This window comes from Rhinatrema bivittatum, chromosome 14 (genome assembly GCF_901001135.1).
Source record: "Rhinatrema bivittatum chromosome 14, aRhiBiv1.1, whole genome shotgun sequence".
NCBI classification, from domain to species: Eukaryota; Metazoa; Chordata; class Amphibia; order Gymnophiona; family Rhinatrematidae; genus Rhinatrema; species Rhinatrema bivittatum.
Genome location: NC_042628.1, coordinates 11,648,616 through 11,671,809, shown reverse-complemented (window position 1 = coordinate 11,671,809; position 23,194 = coordinate 11,648,616). Strand labels below are relative to the sequence as shown.

Below are 23,194 nucleotides of genomic sequence, written 5' to 3'. Positions count from 1 at the left end.
TTGAAATCAACAGGTGTAGCAGCATTAAAAAGAAAAAAAAATAGATAGTTGATGTGATTCCTAATGTCTCACCTACTGAAAATAAGTACGTGGTTTTGGCAACCACATTTGTTGGTTCCAGCAGATATTTTTGGATTTCTAATTTTATTTTTAACTTATCCAACTTTTCTTGCCAGATTTTCAAACAAACAGCACAGAACAGCAGTCAAAGTTCAAACTAAGATATTTAATCATGGTTTTTATTCCTGTAGCTGCTACATGCTATTTAAACATCAAAACGTGACGGTAGGAAAACATCTTTAGAAAACTCAAATTAGACAGATTGTAGATTACAAAAAAAAAATGTATGCTACTGAAAAAATATCACAGCGGGAAAAAATATTTATACACACACATATACCTCATAAGGTATATACTATATGATACTGTATATAGTATCCTGATTTAGTAATCATGTTGCAGTTGATAAACTGATAAAAGTTGATAAGTACTAAAAGAAGAAACATGCATGCCAGAACTGGATGTAAAAATGATGCCATCTTCTCTGCTTCCAGTTGATTCTGCTAAACTATTTTTTCCTCAAAGGAAATAGCTTCGCTGAAGGAGAGAGGCTGCTGGTTTGAAAGATATCATTCAGTCTACTTCCGCAGAAAATATAGAACACTCGAGATTTGGTATTTAGGCATGAATGCAACATTTATCAGCTCAGGCGGGTGCAGTGTGCAATCATGGTTTCTGCCGGTTCCTTGGGGAACGCGCTCCATTACACCATCAATCAGGCTGCCGTATAGCCAAATTAACTGGGCCTTATAGGTAGACCCGGTGGCTTTTCACACTTTCTTCTAAAGGGATGAGGCATCAAGCAAACAAAAAGGTGCAGCGTATCCTTGAGGTTTTAATGCAAAGCTTTACACTTCTGCTCCCTTCCATTTTTTTTTTTATAATTTTATTTTATATTCCGCTTTTCAGCATTTTGAAGCAGATAGATTGCATTCAGGTCCTGTGGGTATTTCCCTGTCCCCCAGAGGGCTCACAATCTCAGTTTTGTACCTGAAGTAACGGAGGGTGAAGTGACTTGCCGAAGGTCACAAGGAGCAGCACTTTTCCAACACTTGCTCTTCATTTTTAAACTGCTGCCTTTGGGCAATTCAAACATTTTTCTTTTGAGGACCAAATTCACAAGGCCTTATCCTAATAAACATCTTCCAATCGGAAAAGGATAAACGGCATTTTTGTTTTGGTTTCATTAAGCTACCTGAAATTGCTTTTCCTTTCTCTCTGTTTCTGGCTATATGCATTTGTTGCCCAGCTGCTATTAATGTAATAATAATTTTCAAACTCGGGACTTAACAGCTTTGCAAATGCCAAAAAGTAAAGTGTAAAAAAAAAAGTTTTTAAAAATATCATAAAAATATCAGGTTTTTTTTAAAGTAGTTAGCAAGGGCAATATATTAATATCTGAAAATTCAGTATTAAAGCTTAAAATGTCCATTATCCTATGAACCAGAAAAAGAAAAAGGACAATCTCCTTAAATATGGAAAGTATGAAACCAAAAAAAAAAAAAAAGTTCATGCAGCCTGCTCCATTACTGGAGCTCCTCCCATCACCCAAATTAAAGAAAAACAGGCACAAAAGAATATAAAAAGGAGAATGCTTGAAAAAACGATACTAATCAAAAGCATAGCTCCATTTCCGTGACTTAGTGGGATCTCCAAAGATCCACGGTTATCAAATTAAATGTTTCTGAAGCAACTGTGAAGAAAGAAAACAAGTATAATTCTACAGGTCTGCATCTCAGAGCAAGGCTTCTTTTAATTCATGAAACAAGAATAAAAGTGAGTTTAGGTGTGTTAAAGTGCAAGTGAACCCTCACTCCTTCCAAAAGCATCTTACACTGCTATACTATTCTCGTGACATGAGAGTAAAACACTGGCCTGATATAACTAACCACAGACATCAAGCACCCCGAGCTAGAAATACAAACAATTAACACAAAATGCTTAAACAATGCAAACAAGTGAAAACATTGAAAAGCCATCATGACAAAAAATACTCCAAAACAAAGTCCCTGGTTCACACAGGATCTGACTGATCTGAAAAGAATAGGAAACAAAAACCTGAACAGAAACAGCATAAGAAATTGTCATACTGGGTCAGACCGAGGGTCTATCAAGCCCAGCATCCTGTTTCCAACAGTGGCCAATCCAGGCCATAAGAACCTGGCAAGTACCCAAAAACTAAGTCTATTCCATGTAACCATTGCTAATGGCAGTGGCTATTCTCTAAGTGAACTTAATAGCAGGTAATGGACTTCTCCTCCAAGAACTTATCCAATCCTTTTTTAAACACAGCTATACTAACTGCACTGACCACATCCCCTGGTAACAAATTCCAGAGTTTAATTGTGCGTTGAGTAAAAAAGAACTTTCTCCGATTAGTTTTAAATGTGCCCCATGCTAACTTCATGGAGTGCCCCCTAGTCCTTCTACTATCCGAAAGAGTAAATAACAGATTCACATCTACCCGTTCTAGACCTCTCATGATTTTAAACACCTCTATCATATCCCCCCTCAGCCCTCTCTTCTCCAAGCTGAAAAGTCCTAACCTCTTTAGTCTTTCCTCATAGGGGAGCTGTTCCATCCGCTTTATCATTTTGGTTGCCCTTCTCTGTACCTTCTCCATCGCAATTATATCTTTTTTGAGATGCGGCAACCAGAATTGTACACAGTATTCAAAGTGGGGTCTCACCATGGAGCGATACAGAGGCATTATGACATTTTCAGTTTTATTCACCATTCCCTTCCTAATAATTCCCAACATTCTGTTTGCTTTTTTGACTGCCGCAGCACACTGTACATGCAACTGGGTGTTTTGGTTGTTCTTAAACTATTTAAATGTCTTGATCCCTTCTGGATGCTTAAGAGTAACAAACTGTAACATAATAGGATGACAGCATAAAAACCATCCAGTCTGTCCAGGTATTCCTGTCTATCAGGCTGATACAGAACGGTGCACTCAGTTTAGTCGTGTTCGACCGCACGTTATACACGCGCTATTATTATCCCTTATACTATAAGGGGTAATAGCGCGTGGAAAATGCGTGGCCAACCCCCCCCCCCCCCCCCCGAAACTAATAGCGCTCATCACATGCAAATGCATGTTGATGAGCGCTATTAGCTATACCCGCGGGATACTGAAAGTAAAATGCATGGCCAAGCCGCACATTTTACTCAGAAATTAACGCCTGCCCAAGGCAGGCGTTAATCAGGAACAGCACTGGGAAAGATGTACAGAAAAGCAGTTTTTTCTGCTTTTCTGTACACCCTCCAACTTAATATCATAGCGATATTAAGTCGGAGGTCCCAAAAAAAAAAAAAAAATCTGCCCGCAGGTTGGAAAATGGACGCTCAATTTTGCCGGCGTCCATTTTCCAAACCCGTGGCTGTCAGCAGGTTCCACAACAGACGCCAGTAAAATTAAAAGTCGGCTGTCAGACCCGCTGACAGCCGCTGCTTCCGCCAATAAGGAGGCGCGCTAGGGACGCGCTAGTTTCCCTAGTGCCTCCTTATTAGTGCGGGCCCTAATTTAAATAAAGAATCACGTGCCCAGGAGAGGAACCTGGGCGCGCGTCGGGAGAGCGGGTGCTCGCCTCGGAGCGCCGGCTCTCCCGTGGACTTTACTGAATCGGCCTGAAGGTTACTAAGCATACATCCCAGCTGCCAGCCATAGGATATTCCTCCTTATCCAGGACAATCTTTGCCATTTTTTTTCCTCGCTTTTACCTCCCATTCTCTTCGGTTCACCCCCCAGGATCCCTCCTGTCTCATTTGTAGCTGCAAAGCTTTGTGGTAATGTAACCAGCTACCAAAATTATCACGGCTAAGGCCCACATCTAGTATCCCTGCCATCGCAACCCTTTTACAGTTTTAATTCTGTGCTTACAGAAGTAGGTGTGAGGAAAGATTCCTAAACTGCTTTTTGCTGCTTCACATCTTCTTGTTTAAATTTTAAAACTGCAAGAAAGATGAAAGGAGCTGAGTTCAGTTAAATATACACATTTCATGACAAGTACCTGCTCTCTGGGCACTTCCATTCAATGTTTTTTACATTCATTTCTTCCCCTCAGGTTACAGCTGATCTCTAAACTTGCCCCCAATTTTCTCTGGGTTTTCGCTAGCGTTTTCCTGCTTCGGTTCAGTCAGTTACTATACAGAAGTACAATATTTCAAATTCTAATTACTCATGCTCCATAAACAGAAAACATCAGGCAACTATAGCCATAATTTTAGAAGAATGTGTTTTAGAAGCCTTATTACAAAAAAAAAATCGACCTTAAATTGCTGAATATGGTACTGTTATTTGAATTACCATCGTTAATTTTATCAGTAGGAAAACTATGAAATTCTTAATGACTGATTCACTAAGCTTTTATGCCATAGGCACAGAAAGAGAAAAAAAAACCTTAGTAAATTAGACCCTTAAGGCACTACTGCTCAACAAAAGTCTATAGCCAAAGCTACTTACTGTCCAGGTGAAAAAAAAAAAGCGGTTGCTTACCTGTAACTGGTGTTCTCAGAGGACAGCAGCCCTGTGACCGGCACCATGCATTGATGGGGACCGGTGCTGATCCTTCTCAGGCTCCCCTCGATGCTCAGTCCGGTCCTTCCCCCAGGCAGAAGATGCAAACTTTACGCAGATTAGTGATTGACATGGGCCTTGAGCACTGGGAGCATCGGCGAAAGCCAGACGTGGCCATGACAGGGTGAAACAAAAGGGTACAAGGACGGAACAGTGACGGCGTGTGTCAATGTCCAGCGGGCACCGAGACACCGCCACACGGGGGGTGGGGGGAACCAACCACGAAAAGAAACTTTTACCCGAAATGTCAAAAACCCTGACTGGGGACACTACAGGGAGGCACTGAGAGGGAGCCGGCAATGGACCAAAAAAAAAAAAAAAAAGGATAGCGAAAAACAGAGAAAAAATGAAGTTTTCCAGAAGGCAAAAAGCCAAGTTTTTAGAGCTCAGTCAAACCGTGAGGCTCACGGCCCCACAGAAAAAGAGAGACTGAAGTGGACCCCATGTGGATGCAACGTATAGGGCATGCCGGGCATACTCAGTGTGCCTAATCAAAGCTTCTAGAAACTTTGACATAAGTTTTCCATATTGGGCTCCATCTGATGATGTCACCCATGTGTGAGAACTATCATCCTGCTTGTCCTGAAAGAAAAAATGTGTTTCAGGGTGAGCCATCTCACTGTTTAAAATTAATTAAGATGAAGTTTAGCGTACACAAATCAGTTCTGAATATCACAGATCAAAAAATCAATTCCATCATTAGATAGGTTGAAACTTGACTGAAAACCACCACCACCAAAGGTCACTAGTGAAGCAAAAAAATCATATATTTCCTATTATTTTAAAGGTTGCTTTCATGAAAAAAAAAAGAAAATGCAAAATGACTATTACTATGCACTGACCTGATAGATAAACTGAGCTTAGATCTGAAAAGTATTCAACAGCAACTGTATGTTAAAAAATGAGGGTGTAGAATTTAAAATGAGAGAATAGGGACTGTTTTCTATTAACCTAGACATCATAATCCATGTTCAGAGTTCCCTCCATGGAATTTGGTTCTTTACTCACTCTCTCTTCATGAAATTGATGTCTAAATCCAGTCTTCATGTCAAACCTTTTAAAACTGTCACTTTCTAATAAAGCCTTCAAAAAAACGGTCTTGCACAAGCAACGTGAAAGGCGAAAACAGTGCCATTAACTTACAGCATGGACAATAATTAAATGAACAGGATTTCATCATCATTTAAAAAGGGGCACACTTCATGTCACAATAAGTATAAGTGGAAAACAGCAAAGAATAATCAGCTTCTAAGAACATTTCAGGGTTCTCGAAACACAGATAATTCTCTTTCGAATATCTGATGGTACTAAAGTCTTGATATCTACACTTGTCTAATCCTCTACAATGACATATTATGTGGCTGCGAATACCCAAGTGCTTAACCTAAAGCATTGCTTTGATGGCACTGAAGTAAGAGCAGGCTGCACATCGGAGAAATACTGTTACTGCCAACAGGTGTTCCAGGGAATCCTAAAAGAATTAAGGGAATGGGAATGACAGAGAAACCCCAGGTAGAGGGGTAAAGGCCCTGGTGAAAGGCTGTGGCATTAAACATTTAAAAAAAAAAAAAATTTTGAGCTGGGCCAGTGGGCAAGCACCCATGCAGGTGGTCTTCTCCCCGGGTCTGCTGCGGAGTCAGGGGGATAGGGATGGGGGCGGGAATGGTGACATGGTCCTTGCTTAAGCGAGACGTGTCAAATTCAGGGCCCTAACTGCAGGATTCCTGAAGGAGCCCTGGTGCAGGGCCCTCTGACCCGGTATATTCCTGGCAATGGCTGCAATGTGTATGTTGTGGACGGGGAATAAAAAACAGGGGGGAAAACCTTATTCATTCGGTTGCAAACAGCAGATGTCCTAATTCCAGCTGAGCTGGAACCACAAAGGCCAAAAATAAATAAATAAAATAAGAGTCCAGTTTGTTTTAAAGCACACTTGAGGTTCTTCTAGAGTGTGAATTCTGACACATAAGAATAACAAATGGAGTGGTATGACAGGCCTTCAAATCTCCGCAGAGCTTTTAATCTGCTATGCTAAGCAAACAGTTTAATCACACAGCTGCACATGTAATGGCTCTCTGCAGTTCTCAACTGCGATGACTCAGGTGTAAGATTATCACTGATTGCTTGGAAGGCACCTGAGAGGGACAACCGACATCAACAAATCAGCTTAATGCTAATAAGTACTCCCATAATCCATCTCCAGAGCCCCCAACGCGCCCCCCCCCCCCCCCACCATATACACACAAGAAATCTTACTATTAGATTTGAAGAACCTAATGTCTTAAACATAAAGGGGATTTAAACACTTTTCATTCCATCCTATAAAGTATCTATCTACAAGCTCTGCCCATCACCAAGAATGAATGAAAATGAGAAGAGATTTATTTGAGGAGGCTAGGCCTCTTGCAGTAAGCAAGTTATCAGCACCTTATTTTGATGTAAGCAAGCTGTTTGGTCTTTTCAGACAATAAGAATGCATTATGGTTGGACTACAGGAAGGCTGTGAACAGTGGTATTCTTTGTGGTCTCTAGAATGGAAAGTTGACAGTTTCTTTAGTCGCTGTCATAAGGTCACAATCAACCGCTCTTGTATAAGGAGACAGAGAAATCATGTTACCCTTTCTCCAGAAAACATACATCTTTACTACGGTCAATCTACAAGGGTTAGTTAAGGACTTTTTGTGAAGACAGAACTAATGAGATGCAAGAGAAAAGGAGGGGAAAAAAAAAGCCATGGAGAGGAAACATAGATCAGCCCTCGGGATGAGAGAAAGTCATCCAAAGGACCCGTATTTCTTCTTTCCAACCAAGAGATAGAGTGCTATGTCTTCTTCACTACAGACTATAGTGGCATGTTCGGATGATATTTTTATTCATATACTGTCAATTATTCAAAGTCAAAGACATCGAAAGAGCAACCCTGAAGTATAGTCAAGCCAAACCTAGAATCCCAATGAAAAGCAACATCAAGAGAATAACGGCTATTGAATATATTGACTGGGTTCTGCATCGGAGGCTGACAGACTGGCTGTTGATTTGCTATTGCCCTAACATAATGGACTCTGGCATGGCTATTTTCAAGTCTGCCATAGTATAGCATTGCTGATGAAAACTGAAGATCTAAGAAAAGGGCAGCCAGCTCCAGACACAGCCCTTTTGTCTCATGTTGTAGAGGCTAGACAAGTATCTAATGAGGTGGTTCTAGATGTTTATTCTGAATTGAAGCTTTGTTTTTTTTAAGCTCAGGTGGTGAAGCTGGTCCATTCCATCTTTTTGATATGGATAGTGAGGAAGTTATGCCCTTTTTTGGACAAAGTCTTAAGATGGTGATGCACTCATTGGTGGTAACCCAGTTGTTCTACTGTAAGTGTCTAAATGTGGGTCTTCCAAAACAACTCACATAGAGACTGCAAGTAGCCCAAAATACTGCAGTCAAGTAGGATTAGCATGTCCTAGACATATGCCTTTGGATGTGATACTTAGCACACTTCACTGGCTTCCAATTGTGGCTCAGACTCAATTTAAGAATCTGGCCCTGGCGTTTAGGACACAAAAAGATCTTAAAGCTTTCAAGACATCATTAAAAACCTGGCTCTTTAAAAAGGCATGCAACAACTGAATTTGCAACAAAGTCATGCTCTTGAAACTCATGACCCATTTAAAAAAAATTTTTATTTAATTTTAATTGTTTTGATGTTTATGACTGTTTTATTATATTATTGCTTTTATTTTATCTTGTATTGTATTATATTTTATTTGGCTGATGTAATTTATTTTATTTTGATTGTTTTCTTTTATGAATATTTTGGTTAATGTTTTATCTCTTTGTAAACTGTTATGAATGGATTACAGACTAACGTTATATAAAAGCATCAAATAAAAATAAATAATGAGACAATGGTTCGCTTTGTTTGATAAAATGGACTGGTATGTCTCTTATTGTAGTTTAACATCTAGTCAAGAGGCATTACTCTATGTTCCATCTTTTAAGGTGATTTGACATGCTCAGATTAGAACAAGGATTTTCTCTGCTACTACTCCTATAATATGGAATAAGCTCCCTATAGAGATCAGACAGGAGCTGAATTACTTCAGCTTTCATATAAAGATGAAGACTTGGCTCTTCCCTGAGACTCAGAATTAGTTCTGAGGTTACTGCAGTGCTGATGGGTTTATTTGGAGGGGTTAATGATATTTATTTGCTGTGATGATTTAATTATTGTATTATTTTTGGTATCCATTTTTGTTTCTTGATTTATTTTGTTGCAGAGAGGTATAATTTATTTTTGTCAATATTGATTGTTTTGTGGTTTGGTTTTAAGTGATTATGATGATTGTAGGTATTTTGTTGGTTGTACAGTGCTGGGGATGATCTATTTGATTGAGAAGGCATCATAGAAGTATATTAAATAAACATATGAGCAGCTCTCAAAAAAAGAATAAAACCCAGTCACCTATAGCCTATGAAGAAATGAATCCTGTACAGAGCAAAGGTCTTTATCCTCCCTTCTAAGGCATATCAACTTTAAATTTTGAGTAGTATATCAGTAGATGCTACTTCTTGTACAGCTTTCCTTCTTTAGGGATATGGTAGATGAACAAGTGGAAAATAATGAAAGACTCAATAGGATCAATATTGAATTTTCATGAAACACAAACGCTACTATAAACATACCTACAAAGACAACACAGAAAGCAAGATCTGACTGCCAAATTCTGATCCTACTGTACACTGAACCCATTCAGCTGTGGCAGTCAGAATGATAAATCAAATAGGTACTACAATAAAACTGCATTCCTTTCAATTCTATGACATGATTGTTACCTAAAATAGGGCGCACTTCATAACCATTTTCTTATCCTCTTATGCCATCATAGTAAGTTGCATATAGCTTTTTCTATTTATTTATTTATTTATAATTTTTATATGCCGACATTCTTACATTAAAATGCAAATCATACTGGTTTACATAAAACAGAAAAAGCAGGAAAAAATATTTCCATAGTCAAATACAGAGAACATTTATAATAAAATTGTTAACAAAGGCATAAGGTAGGAACTTGAAAAAAGGTTACTTAACAGAAAACGTAAAAGAAAAAATAGTAAATGAAGCACAAAGAGTTGACACCGGGGGAGGGGCATGGTCACACAGCGCAGTCACCCATTTCCCCTCACCTCCTGATGATAGTTCCGTTTCTTTTTTATTATTTAAGATGGTGTTCACTTCTTGCGGGGGCCCAGGATGGAGGGTGGCCTAACTACACACATAGTCTATAGATGAGGACATATATGACATAAGTTGCAGGACTCCATAAAGAGAGAACTACTTTAAACCTTGAGTCACTAATACAAAAGATGAGAAGTCAATTTCATAGCATTAGTCTTGAACAGAGGGCCAGATATGACCTCACTATCGGGTATGTTTAAAAGAATGAGTACACCGAAACAGAATAAACCTAAATAATTTTCATTTGAATATTAGGTCTGATGAAAATAAAATGCAAGTACAGAAATTTTTCAATTAAACTACCATTCCATGGAAGAATACATTTAATTGGACAAATTGCTACCCTTATTACCTTCATAGAAACTGGTTTTGTGTTAATAGAAAACCAGTACATTGATCATTGACCTCTCTTCTGCCTATGACATGGTTTGGCATCATGAGAAGTTGCGGGACAGCCAAAATCATGAGATGCTGTACTACTGTACAGTTAATCAACATAGCAGTTAGTAACCACACATTCAGTGTACACTTTTCTGGTAACTACGTCCACAAGAGAATCATGAACAAAAGCCTCTCATATAAACCTCAGTATTCCAACAGCTGACCTAATGTTATCAGAGGTACATTTCTGCTGCTGGAGACTCAAACCAAAGCCAACAAAATCACTACAAGGGCTTGTCACCTGAATAATTGTGCAACAAATGCCACCCTTGATGTGTCCTTCTGTAATAGCCTAGTGCACTGTGATCCCACGGTAAAATACCTAAGGGGTTATCATGAATAAAAGTGTTACCTTCAAATCCCACATAAAGCAGATCTATGAAAAAAAAAAACAAAATTATGAGTCACCCTGACATAGTAAGTCGCAGGAATGACTTGGGGCACTGCCACGCTGTCACTGATTTACTCAGTGGCGAAGTATTGTGCTGCCAGATGCACAGTTGAACAGCATGATATGCCACGTAATGGAACACTGAAACAAACATTATTCCCGTGGTTCTCTGTTCTAGTGGACATGAAAAATGCAAAGGAGTTTACACATTTCCTTGCCAACAACAATCTACTCATCTAACAAGACCTCAATAATGTGCTTCATTGACTTGTCAAGCCCTGGTCCCCATTCTGAGAATGCACTGCCAACCATCTACAATCTCACATAGATCCAGGAAAACGCCTGCAATGGAGTAATACAAACATCTTTTAAAAACAAAACGCCTCATTCATCACACCCCCTAGCTTTGACATTCCTCAAAGACACTGAAGTGCACTCAACTGCTTTATAATATCAATGGGCTGTTGCACAAATCTCTTCCATAAATAGAAAATTAAGAATGAGCCAAAGTGCAATTGCAGTCATCCGAAATAAACTATGGAGCATACAGCGAAGCACTGCACTCTGCATGCCTTGAATCTAAACAAATTCCTGCCTCAAGTTCTTTAGCAGCTGTTGGACCTTGTCATTGGTATTTAGCTCCTTGAACATATCATATACGAGAGAGAATGCCATCTCCTCCATATTTTACAGTCCCCTTCTCTATTTTATCACACAATGGCGCAAGATGGATTTTCTGCCTGGGAAAGCAAGGAGCTCATTTCTCCAAAGTCATGACTGATGTTATTTAGTAAGTCAGAGGATTTGGACTTTATATGCTCTACTGTTCACCACCTAGGGCCTTGGCACTGGCATTATTTAAAGGAATAAATAAATATATGAAGGGACATAACCAAACATCATAGTCTAAAGCACCAAATATCTTTGATCCTCCCCCACTATGTGTACAGTGGAACAAACACAGCAAAGTACGATGGATTACTGCCATCTCAATACTCCAGCATCTACTCGGAGCCACAGAGCTACTGCTGCACTCCTTAACGCATGTGGCAGCAGTTAGACAAGCCTCTGTGCGTCCATAAAACTGTCCCAGTCCACATGACTTACCCACAGAATCAGTCATACCTTGGTGAGCAACAGAACTCGTTTTTGTAAACGCCGAACCAGTGCTTCTTGTTGCTCCCGTTTTTTCTTTTCTTCAAGTGATAGACTCTGGACCTTTAACAGTTCCTCCTTGAGCTGCTGTCGTGCTTTTTCCAATAATCGGGCACTGAAAGAAAATAGATTGTGTTAAATATTCCATGGTAATAAGGCTTCCTTTATTATTATTAATGGTCACAGGTCCAAGACTATCTAGTCTATTTTAACCAATGATGTAGGGTACATCCTTTTGTAGTATGTCATGACCTATTCTTCAATTCAATTGAATGTGGATCATCATAAACCTACTCAACAGATAAATCTGTTCCATGTTACAAATATAGGACATTTGAAGAGGAACCTTTTCATTTAACTGTCACACTCTCTCAGCATAGAAGATTAACAAGGAGATGTGTGAACATTTCATAATGCTTAGTTTCTTTGGTACAGAAATTTGCACATGGTTATGATTACTAATCAATTGCAGGGCAGCTTGCAAAATGCTCAATGTCAACCAGCCGTGGGGTAACTTGAAAAATGCTCAGTGACATCACAACGTGCTCTGACCTCCCTGAAATTACAACAAAACAAATGTCCTGTTTATCTATAGGCAACCAAGGTAAAAAAAAAAATAAATCCCAAAACAAAAACAGCTATTCTAAACGTAGGAAGTGTCAGGGGTCACTGAGCATTCTACTTTGTGGTAAAAATTTGAATAAAATTAGATGAATGATTCAAACATTATTATTGGGAGAGACAGACAGACACACAGGTAGGATCATTTTATAAGGTCTGTTTCCCTGTAAAAAGCCAAGCTAAAAATGACACTGCTGTTGACCAGGACTCTTTCTTAGTCACCAGAGATTTCTGCATACAAATATACATATATTTGCAGTCAGTTCATTTCTTGTTTGGATGTTGAACATTTCCTCCTAAACTGCAGCATTGGATCTTATGTTGTATTACACTTATATGCCCTGCTTTCCTCAAATGGTTTATAATAAATAGAATGCTACAATAATCAAATGCATCAGGATGATATTAATACAGCAATAAAGTAATACATCAAAACGTGTCCACTCCCACGGTTTAGGAGTCTCAGCAAAGCTGTTTGAAGTCTTCTAAAAATAACTGAGAGGGGATATTTAGTTATTTATTTATAAAATTTACATCCCACCCCTCCAATACATTGCTCAGGGCAGGTTACAATTAAAACATTCATAAAATGCAATACATAGACAAAAATAAAATCAATTAAAGGCTTTTTCTGAACTTTCTTTTACAAATATACTGTGCATGATATTTGCAATGTGAGGGCAATACTCACATTTCAGTGCCCTCAGATCTTCGGGTATGTACTGAGACACAGCGCTGCAATATCCCAGAAAACGCTGGTTTTCTGAATAAATTAACATGAATTGTTACCAATAATTTAAACTACAATTGAAATTTAATAGCCAGTCAATGGATAGCTCTTAAGACTGGGGTCATGTGGTCAAACCTTTTTTCTCCAGTGATGATTCTGGCTGCTGCATGTTGTACGATTTGTAAAATATGAAAAATGTTGTCCGGTAATCCAACAAAAGGCCCTTACAGTAATCAATATCACTCAGTATAATCAATATAACTCAGTAATCAATATAACCAACAAAGAATGAATTACATATAGTCTGGGTAAACAAATGAGCATGGGTGTAGCTTGCTTGTTACGGCGGTTACTACCCCGAATCAATTAAGCCTGATACTTCACTTGGAATACATATCCAGCACAGCTCACTGCTTCAACGGCAGGGGGGAATGAAGTAAAGAGGATTTATATTCAGACAACCAACAAGGACTGAATTGCACAGGCTGGGTAAACAAACGGGAGTAGATTGCTTATTACGCGGTTACTACCCCAAACCAATTAGCTAGATACTTCACTTTGATGCAGCTCCAGCACTGCTGTCTGCATCGATGGTGGGGGTGGAAGGGAATTGGAACCAAAAAATTATCAATAAGGGCCCTGACCTCAGCGGTCAGAGTAACAGATAAGTATGAAAACAAATAGGTGTGAAAGCTTGCTGGGCAGACTGGATGGGCCGTTTGGTCTTCTTCTGCCGTCACTTCTATGTTTCTATATGTTTCAGTACTAAGGCTTGAACAACTGTTCCGAACGGAGAGAGTGGTAGCAGCGGTCTCAGAGAGTCTTACTATTTTAAGCTTATAAAACCGCTATTTTTGCCACATTCTTCATATGAGGAACCATTGTTAATTTCAAATCTAGAATTACACCCAGGCTGCGAACTTCTAACAAAACAGGCAATGATAGTCCATCCTGATATATATTTAATCCCTATCCAAAGTATCTTTGTCTTTGCTCTGTTTAGGGCAAACCCTTTTCTCCCCAGCCAAACCTTTATGTCATTCATACAGTGCTGAAAACGGGTCACCGGCAAGTTTCCCTTACCACATGGAAAAAATATCTGGATGTTGTCTGCATAGGTAAAGCCCTAATTCCCTAAGGAAAGGGCAGATTGTTGACATATATATATTAAATAATGTTGAGGATAAAGACGGCTCCTGAGTATAGCATATGCCAGGAGGAGCAAACTGATCCCATCTGTACTCTTTGTTTCCTCCCACTTGCTCGATGGATGTCATGCAATTCAGACAATACACTAGTCTAAGTGTCTGCACTTTATGATGCAAACATAAGTCACGAGGGAGACCCAAATGCAAACATTACATAACTAGCAAACAACCACTTTAAATATATCTATCTTAAAATTACTAAAATACTTTAGGAAAGCCATAAAGTGTCTCTGTCATCAACCTACAGTACCAAGAAAGATCTCCAGATAATTATTTAGGGATTTGCTACCTGGAAGTATTCACATTGCAGAAATCCCCATCCTTCCTCTGCAGATTGCATAAGACACTACAACATTGACTCGGAATCTGAAGACCTGCAGGGGTGTCTCACAGATCAGCATGTTTCTTTCCCCTCAGCTCCATTCAGTGACGAGCCAATTGCTCAGCTTTCTAAATTTCAAAGCTCATCCCTTCCAAATGCAAACCAACCAAAAATATGTGCAAATGATGAACTGAAAAGTTGTTTTAAGCTACAATTTAATGTTAAATATTTCAAAAGTCAATGCTGTAATCATGATCTGTTAAATAATCTTTTCAACCACAAACTCACATGGAAAGATTTCAATTATGCCTTGAAAAAGACAATTGTAAGAGCTCTACAACACCTACTACTTCTCTCTACGTTAATTATTTTTAAAAAATGCTTAACTCAGTTACACAAAGATGTGAGAACTGTGGGGAAAACTCCTAGTGCCTCAACCAAAGGATCTTACATTTTTCTTCACGCCCCCGTCTAAAGAATGACAAACCAAAAAAATAAATTACACGTTCGCCCTGTCTCTGTCCTCTATTCAGAACACCCACATACAGATAAGCAGACGTCTCCGTGAGAGACGCACCAGTGTTAGCATCTGCTATCATAGCACCTGTGCTGCCCACTGCAATGCCTTGAAAAGGAAGGAAAAAAAAAAAAAAGACCTTGTGGTCATGTTAATTGCCCAGCACAGTCTCATGCACACTGAGCACCAGTATGGGTTCTGCGTGGTAGCAATCAAAGACGAAGGAGCCATCAATCTAACTCCCAGGGTGCAAAAGCCTTGGCTTGTCTTTTCACTTATCTACTATGGTTTCTCTGCAACTCAAATTTTTTTATTTTTTTTTTTTAACCGAAGAAACAAATTAATGTGGTGTCTGTGTTCTTTAAAAAGCAATGGCATTTTGAAACCTCTGGAACTTCAAAACAAATCATCTTCAAGAGCAAATGTTGCATCTGTTTCTCAATCCATCACCCATCCCACACCCTCATTTGACCGAAACAGCAAAACATTAATTCATTCTCATGCTACTGCTTCTTTTCCTCCGTGTGGTACTATTTAATGTAATGTTAATGAAAAACCTCCATTTCCAAGCACACACTCACTTTATCATGGGCAATGAAAAAAAAAAAAAAAGAGAGAGACAATGAAAAGGACTGAAGTTTCATTTTAATAGCTCCCTTTCAAAATAACTGAGGGAGGGGTGGGGGGGGGGGGGGGAGGAGGGAGAAGCAGCAGCTAGCTCTCCCTCAAATGATCCATAAAACGAAGTTATCTTTTTTCCATAATACCATTTTCTCTCACTGCTCAACCTGTCATTTCAGCAACATTGCACAAACGAAAAGACAGGGCAACAAGTCCTTCAATACAAACTCTTATCCTCACAATGTTTCCACCTAATGAGAAAATGCCGACGGAGGAGGAACAGTTTCGTACACTGCTAAGGTGCCTGCCTAAAAATATAATTAAGTCGTAAGATACTAGGATATACTAATGAGTACACCTATTCATACCCAAGAGAGAAGCGAAGTACAGGGCTTGGGGATGAGGAAGCACCTGTAGTAACCATGCGTTATTTAAGCGTAACCCATCAGAGCCCGCAGACGGGTTTGATGCCACTTGTCAATAAGTTCTGGATTGTGGGAACATTTTTCCTGTGCTTACAGGAATTTGTCACAATCGCCGTCTTCATACTGAGAGTGAATACATATAATCTTGAAAATGTTTGCTAAAGTAACCAGAACTGTGCTGAAAGAGCTCCGACAAATACATGGCATAACGACATATTCTAATTTGCAAAGACTGAAAGATATTAAGATGTCTCAATTGCCTTCTTCAGGTCAAGATGAAAGGGTTTTGTCATCTTTTATCCACAATACCCCCGAGCAAGTTACCCAGGACAATTGTAAATGAATACAGGCTCCCTTGCTGGTTGACAACAGGAAGACTTTCCCAGCCAAACATTTACAAAAATAACCTCCTCCTAGAGCATTTCAATAATACATGATGAAAACATAAATGCGGGACACCAACTGCAATATATTGTGTAAAAAAACAATGAGGGAACCCAATATAACACTAATATAACAACCCCCACATTATGACTCCAGTCATAAAAGGCACTATTGGTGAAATGGCGCCTTCATTGCCTTTTATTTAATCATAGGCCATGCTATGAGGTTTAATTCAGATGCTTTCTTACTAAATGTGTCATTAAAAGTAATTTTCTGCCTTTTTTTTTTTAATTAGATGTTCACCTTGTCCATTTCCTCGTCTTCCTTGCTAGTCCTATAAAATGGTGTAGTGAAAATCAAGCAAACAAGTCACTGAATGGACCCATCTCCATTGAGAACCAAGTTCTCAACAGGGACTGATTAGCTGTCTGTGAAGCGACTAATCAAATACTTAAGCTCTCGTACTGCTCAGTTGTATCTGTGCTAACATTCACCCCCGCAGGAGGCATGAGTTTCTTCTCCTCCCATTGAGGTAATTTTTGGGGTTGGAGAACAGGTGGAGAGATGGGATGCAGGGGAAGGAGAGGATCAACCTAAGAACATTACCATTTTTAAATTTGGGAGCGGGAGGTTGGGCCATGCAGGCCCTGACTTTTTTCAATATTTTGAGAGGGTTCGGGCACAGGAATGGGCTGAGGCCTTAATATTTTTTACATTTTACATTTTGGGAGGGGTTTTTTTTGGGGGGGGGGGTGCAAGAATAAAGCCACTGCTGGCTTGTGTATTTTTTTTTTTTATTTACTCTTGACCACAGCCAGACTCACCTGGCTAAGTTGAAGCCCTGCCCCTGAATGCTCCCACACAACCTTTTTAAATCCTTATGAGTTTTAGCGGGTGATGACTTGCCCAGCTAGAATGCATCCAGTCAGCAGTGGGGGCAGACATCTAATCCCCAGGTTTGTCCAGAAAAGTCCCGGACAAATCCTTTTGAATATAGACTTATTAAATTCCTAATTATAAAGAAGTAAAAAAGAGTACTCTTATTAGTTTATTAAATAAATGGTTGGCATTATCCTGAGTTGGATCAACAGCTAATGGCAACTCTCTGCCCCCTATTCAGATGAAAACTAAAGAAAAAATAAAACAGATTTGCACTGTGGTAAGCTAAAAAAAACCTACCTTCCTGTACTTGATGCATATGTCATATGTTGAAAATAATGCATGAAATCAGAGTGACAAAAGTATAGGGTAGTCAGATGGTTTAGGACTGGCTATCATGAAAAGTAATTTGATCACCTACTTTCAGTACTATCAGTCTGATGGCCACCATGCTTCATACAAGTTTCTAGCTATAAATTCAGTGATAAATGGCCAATGATAACCAATCTAATTTGTCAACCAGGTTTAATTAGTAGCACACTGTATCACCATTAGGATTCAGAGGGATTTCTGCTGAACTACAAGAAGCTCTTTATTGGACACCATCTGTGTCAACTCAATTGGGTATCACCCAAGTAGAGCATAAAACATCTTGGAAGAGGCAGAGCAGACGCCGAATGCCCTGGCACAAAACTCAATAAAAAACATGAGAAGGAAAAAAAAAAAAATCTAGATGTAGAGAAATTCAACATCAACAGCAAAACCCTTTCTGCTGTGCAGCTGTCTATTTGCAATGTCTCATTTTTTTTCAAGTACTATTACACTTACTCTTTGGGAAAAAAATTGAAACAAAACTGCAAATGAGAAAAGCAAAGACAGAAATAATTACTAATCAAAGAAAAGGCCAATAAATGGAAGGGTAAAGCACTCATCTGACTAGACCCAGCAATCTTCCCCTGTGTCGCAGCTGATGAGTTTTATATTTCTAACATTCTATCAATTTGAATCACCAAATTCAATCTGCATTCCAAGATAAACAGAGGGTGAGCAGTAAAATACTCGGATCTGACCTTGAAGTGTGTGAGAGAAAATTACCCTCTGGAAGTTCAATTTGATCCAAGCTGTAATGAAGAGTCATATTTGCCCTCACGGTTACCAAGGTGTAATCAGTCTTTTGTGAATGGATGGAACCAGAACTTTGCACCATAGGGAGTACAGGCAAACCAGCAAAACACAGCAAAGTGACAAAAGCCATGAACCGTGCTGTGTGCATTAGCTGGTTTCATGATCTCCTCAAAAGGCACTGCAAAACAATTATTTTCTGTTCATATCATATGGTCAAGCTCAGCATTTTCTCTCATGGCTTAGTATTGCTGTTTGTTTTTGGGGTTTTTAATTTAATTGATATAGAAACAGAGAAAAATGTTTATTAACGCATATCGAAAAAGAAAAAGTATACTGTAACTTAGACATGAAGGTATAGATCAAAGTCCACAAAACAAAGGGGAAGTATGCCAAACAATATAAAGAAATGAAAATCTAAGGAAAAGAATCTAACATTTATCCATCTAGGGAACAGCAGCTCCACATATTACCACTGCCTTATCCAGAGGAGGTCCTCAGGGGGGTAACAAACTTTAGAAATGGACAATAGGGAAATCTGGGCCCATTTCCAAGATATCTAAGAAGTAATTTCTTAGCATTTCCCAGGGAGATGACAAGTTTTAAAAGCAAAGCTTTCAGTAAAGCAGTGTATTCTCTAGGCTTTCCAGCTTTTTATGTAGATCAGAGTTATCTTTGATCAAGACAGCAGTCAAGGACTCCATTTTCACAGCTTTGCTATTACAAACACAGTAGATCGACAAGCCTCACCGACGATATCTTGTGCTGTGATCTCGGAGGAAGGTTCACCAAGAAATTTAGAAAGATAGATTTAAGCAGCTAGAATGGAAACTGATTCCTTGGATGGAGGTTACCTTAAGTTCCAGGTTGGAGACGTTTTTAGAAGGATGGGTCGCAAGTCTTTCTGTTTCTACATGTAGCCACAGAGAGACACTGCTTTCAAAAGCATATCCAGAGAAACAACAGTGACCACAAAAGAATCTACTAACCCTTTTAATGTACGGTGAGACTTAGTCTTCTGCAGACCATGGGGACACTGCTGAGACTCCATTAAACAATGTTTAATGTTCCTCCATAGCCTGCAGGGGCTGTTTCCCAAGTGTCAGGCTTCATTCTGGTTCCTGCTGACCTGCGGGGAGTTTCGTCTGTGACAGCATCATTGGGAAGCTGAATCAGCAAACCTGGTGTGGCCAGAACACCACCTGGCATTCCATCAGGTAGATAGTGGAGGGGTACAAGCCCCAGGGGCTGAGGGAAACTTCCAAAAAAGATTGCTGACACAGACTTGTTCACTCTTCTCGCAAAAACACGAAGGCGTCAATTAGGCCAAGGATGGACGTCAGAGTCACTTAGAGGTAGAACTTAACCTTGCCTTTATGCTTACCCATCTCAGACACCCTTAAGAAAGAAATAAGCTCAAAGAGCACAAAGGAAAGAAAGACAGACAAGACTGCCAGTTTGTGTGTTGCCTCACGGCACCACGTTGCTGGCAAGTGAGAAGGTAAGGCAGAAAGAATAGCAAATGTGAAAAAGTACCCACCACTAGCAGCACCATTGATGCCAAGTCTCCTATATCTCACAGGAATGCCCCATATTGAGTCTCAATTTCCCCTCTCAGATTCACAGGTAACAAACTGTCATCAGAATAGGAGACCCAGTATCCAGAAGTAGCATGAGAGATGAGGTACAGGACCAATGGTTGCATTCAATAGCTTCTCCAGGCTGCAGAAGGCTTGTATGCAGCCCGGGCTGGTTGCAGAATGTAAGAGAAGCTTCCCGAGCATGTGTGGCCTGGCGAGGCTACGTAGATGGTGGCCCACGGCCTTGAGAGGGAGAAGACTAGCAGGTTTGGCTGGCGGTAGCTAGCTAGCTACTAAAGTGGAAGAGAGAACAAAAGGTGAAACAAGATGTACAGGCATGGAAAGGAGGAGGAACAAAACAGGGAAGAGAGAAAAAGATAAGGAAAAGGGAGGAAGAACATAAAAGAGGTAGAGAAGAGCAAGAAGAGAGAGAGAAGGAGAACAATAAGGAAAAGGTGGAGAGGCGGAGCAATATTGAAGAAGTGCAGGGGAGAAGAGAGAAATGCATAGCTGGATGGGAAATCAGTAAGGGGGGGTGGAAAAGGCTATGAAACCGGTCTCCTGTTCTCAACCTCTTCCGAAGCACCACACCTTGTTGAAATTCTGTGCATGCCAAGTGCACGATAATAGGTTATTCTAATATAAAAGCAAGGGGCAGCGAGCATGTTTGTATGATGAGAAGGAAGACTTACAAAATGCAATCTAATGAAGAGAAAAGCCAGTGATTTTAGGACTCATGGAAACCCTACCATCGTGACCTTTCACAGCCAGACTTCATTTCCAAAGTTGCACTACTGCGCTTCAGCATGAAATGAGCATTTTACAGTTCCGTTCGCACGCAATCACTGAACAGGATACACTCCCACAGCTGGCAAATGGGTTTTCATAGTAGAGTGCCTTGCCATTCTTGTTCAAAACAGTGCTGATAAGAAGTGTGTGCATGGTGGGGGAGGGGGAAAGACAGGACAGAACATTTCCAGAGTAAGAAGGAAGGAAATATACAAGAGGATAATGTAGTGCTTAGTGCAGGGAGCTGAAATCCTGGGAGACTCCGTGTTCAGTCACTTTACCTCTCCACTCAGCTCACCTCAGTGTGAACTTAAGCCAATTTCTCAACCTCCCTGTATTCCAATTTCGACTGCATACTCTTTGAAGAAAGAACATTGGCACTATATTTATTTATTTAAAAATTTATGAATCACTTATCGACATTACTAAGTGGTTCACAATAAAACAATCATAATTTGGACCTAAGACATTTCATAACATTTACAATAATATATATGTTGTGATGCAGCACAACCCAGCCAGGGGCGAGAAAAGCCTGGGTGTAGTAAGAAAAAGCCAAGCTGTACCAGAGACAAAACAGCAGAGGGCGATACGAAAGGCAGGGAGAACTACAACTCCCAGGTTTCTAGAGCCACCACCTGACCCGTGGGCTGAGCAGGAGCTGGAACAGGTGTCAGAATTGAGAGGCAAGGATTCCGACACAGCTGAATCCATGGAATTAGAAGAGGAGGGCGTGCCAGCGTGGTGGAGGTGGCCAGAAAAAGCTAGGTCCTCAGAACAAGAGGAAGAGGAGATGGACACTCCGATGCAGCAGTCCTCCCGTTCGAGGATGGACACAGAGTGAGTAACCCTAACGGGGGATGGTAGAGGAAAGTTTGTTTAAAAGAATGTTTAGAGTTTATACTGGAGGACCAGTTTAACACTAGCTGCTTGGCATGGGAAGGCCCTAACCATTGCACAACAAGAGGGGTGAAGGGGAGTGGGAGCAGTAGTGGCTGGCTAGAGTGAACACAGTGCTGGAGGACATTGTTTTGGAAGCTGTTCGCTGAGCACGAGAGGATAAAGGAGCAGCACTGTGGAACTGCAATATAAACGGTTTTTCTTTCAACCTTTGTTTTGTACTGCTTGGGAGGGAGGGGGCTAGGCCTTGTGCTCTCCTTGAGAGAAACCTCAAGCCCTGATAGGGGGCGGCGGGGCTGAGCCAAGCCCTGGGCAGCCTGGTGGAGGACAGGACAGCGTGGAGAAGGCGGTGTGACTCAAGTGAGAGGCGTCGTGGGACCGGGACGAGCAGCAGATTGGCAGAGCAGTGGCGAAGGGCCCTTACAATATATATATATATATAAAGACTATTTTTTAATAATAATTGTTTCTACAAAGTTGACTCACTGCATTCAGGTGACAACTAAATTAGGGTTGCTTTCTTTTTTTTTAAGAATGGGAGAGGGAGGAGATGGATGCGGATTTACCCAGCAGTTTCTTCCTGCCCCTTTGGTCTTCTAGCAAGGCTACAATGCAATGAGCAACAGTTGGAGTGGATGGGCAGGCTGGATAGGCCATAATGGTCCTTTTTTGCCGTTTTGTTTCTACGTTTAACTACATCTCTTTTCCACTACTTTATATCCCCACGTGCTAGCGGCAATCCTCAGTCAGATATACCAGGGCTCCTTGCAGAACCCTGCAATCATGGATTTAAATCTTGGTGCCGCTTGTATGCGATGTCTAGCACGCTCTCTTCCCAGTATCTGCGAATGCTGTCACCACAGCAGGCCCGAGGAAGTAAACCCAAGTCCTTCATAAGGGCAGTGCCAGTCACCCAGCGGGCCAGACCCATAAGTATAAGCTCCAAAAGGAGGTGGTACACATCCTGTGATATACAGAGGTAAACATACATGGAAGCCCAATTCCTTACTCTGAGCTTAAGGCAGATTTTGTCTTTAAAATTCAATGTTCTTTAATCGCCTTGGCTTAATTTTTTATTTCAGATTCATAGTAAATAATACATCTTTCACAAAATTAATTATCGTGCTTTTCCCTTATAATACAACACAACAAACCACACTAACATATTATAAATGTAAACAAAGATGAAGATGAGAGTACTGCAAACGAACAGCTAAAAATATACTTATGTCCCAAGAAACA

General features: G+C 40.2%; 1 protein-coding gene across 5 annotated transcripts in view; it reads right to left on the bottom strand.

Annotated features, from left to right (window-relative positions):
- MAD1L1 (mitotic arrest deficient 1 like 1) overlaps positions 1-23,194 on the bottom strand; it is an 841,854-nt gene that overhangs the window by 646,203 nt on the left and 172,457 nt on the right. For all 5 annotated transcript variants that reach the window (XR_003852570.1, XR_003852571.1, XM_029576299.1 and 2 more), the window contains one exon: positions 11,825-11,969. Coding sequence is in view for 3 of the 5 variants with exons in the window: in XM_029576299.1 (XP_029432159.1) it covers positions 11,825-11,969 (145 nt within the window). In the remaining 2 variants the exon portion in view is untranslated. The remainder of the gene's footprint in view (positions 1-11,824; positions 11,970-23,194) is intronic.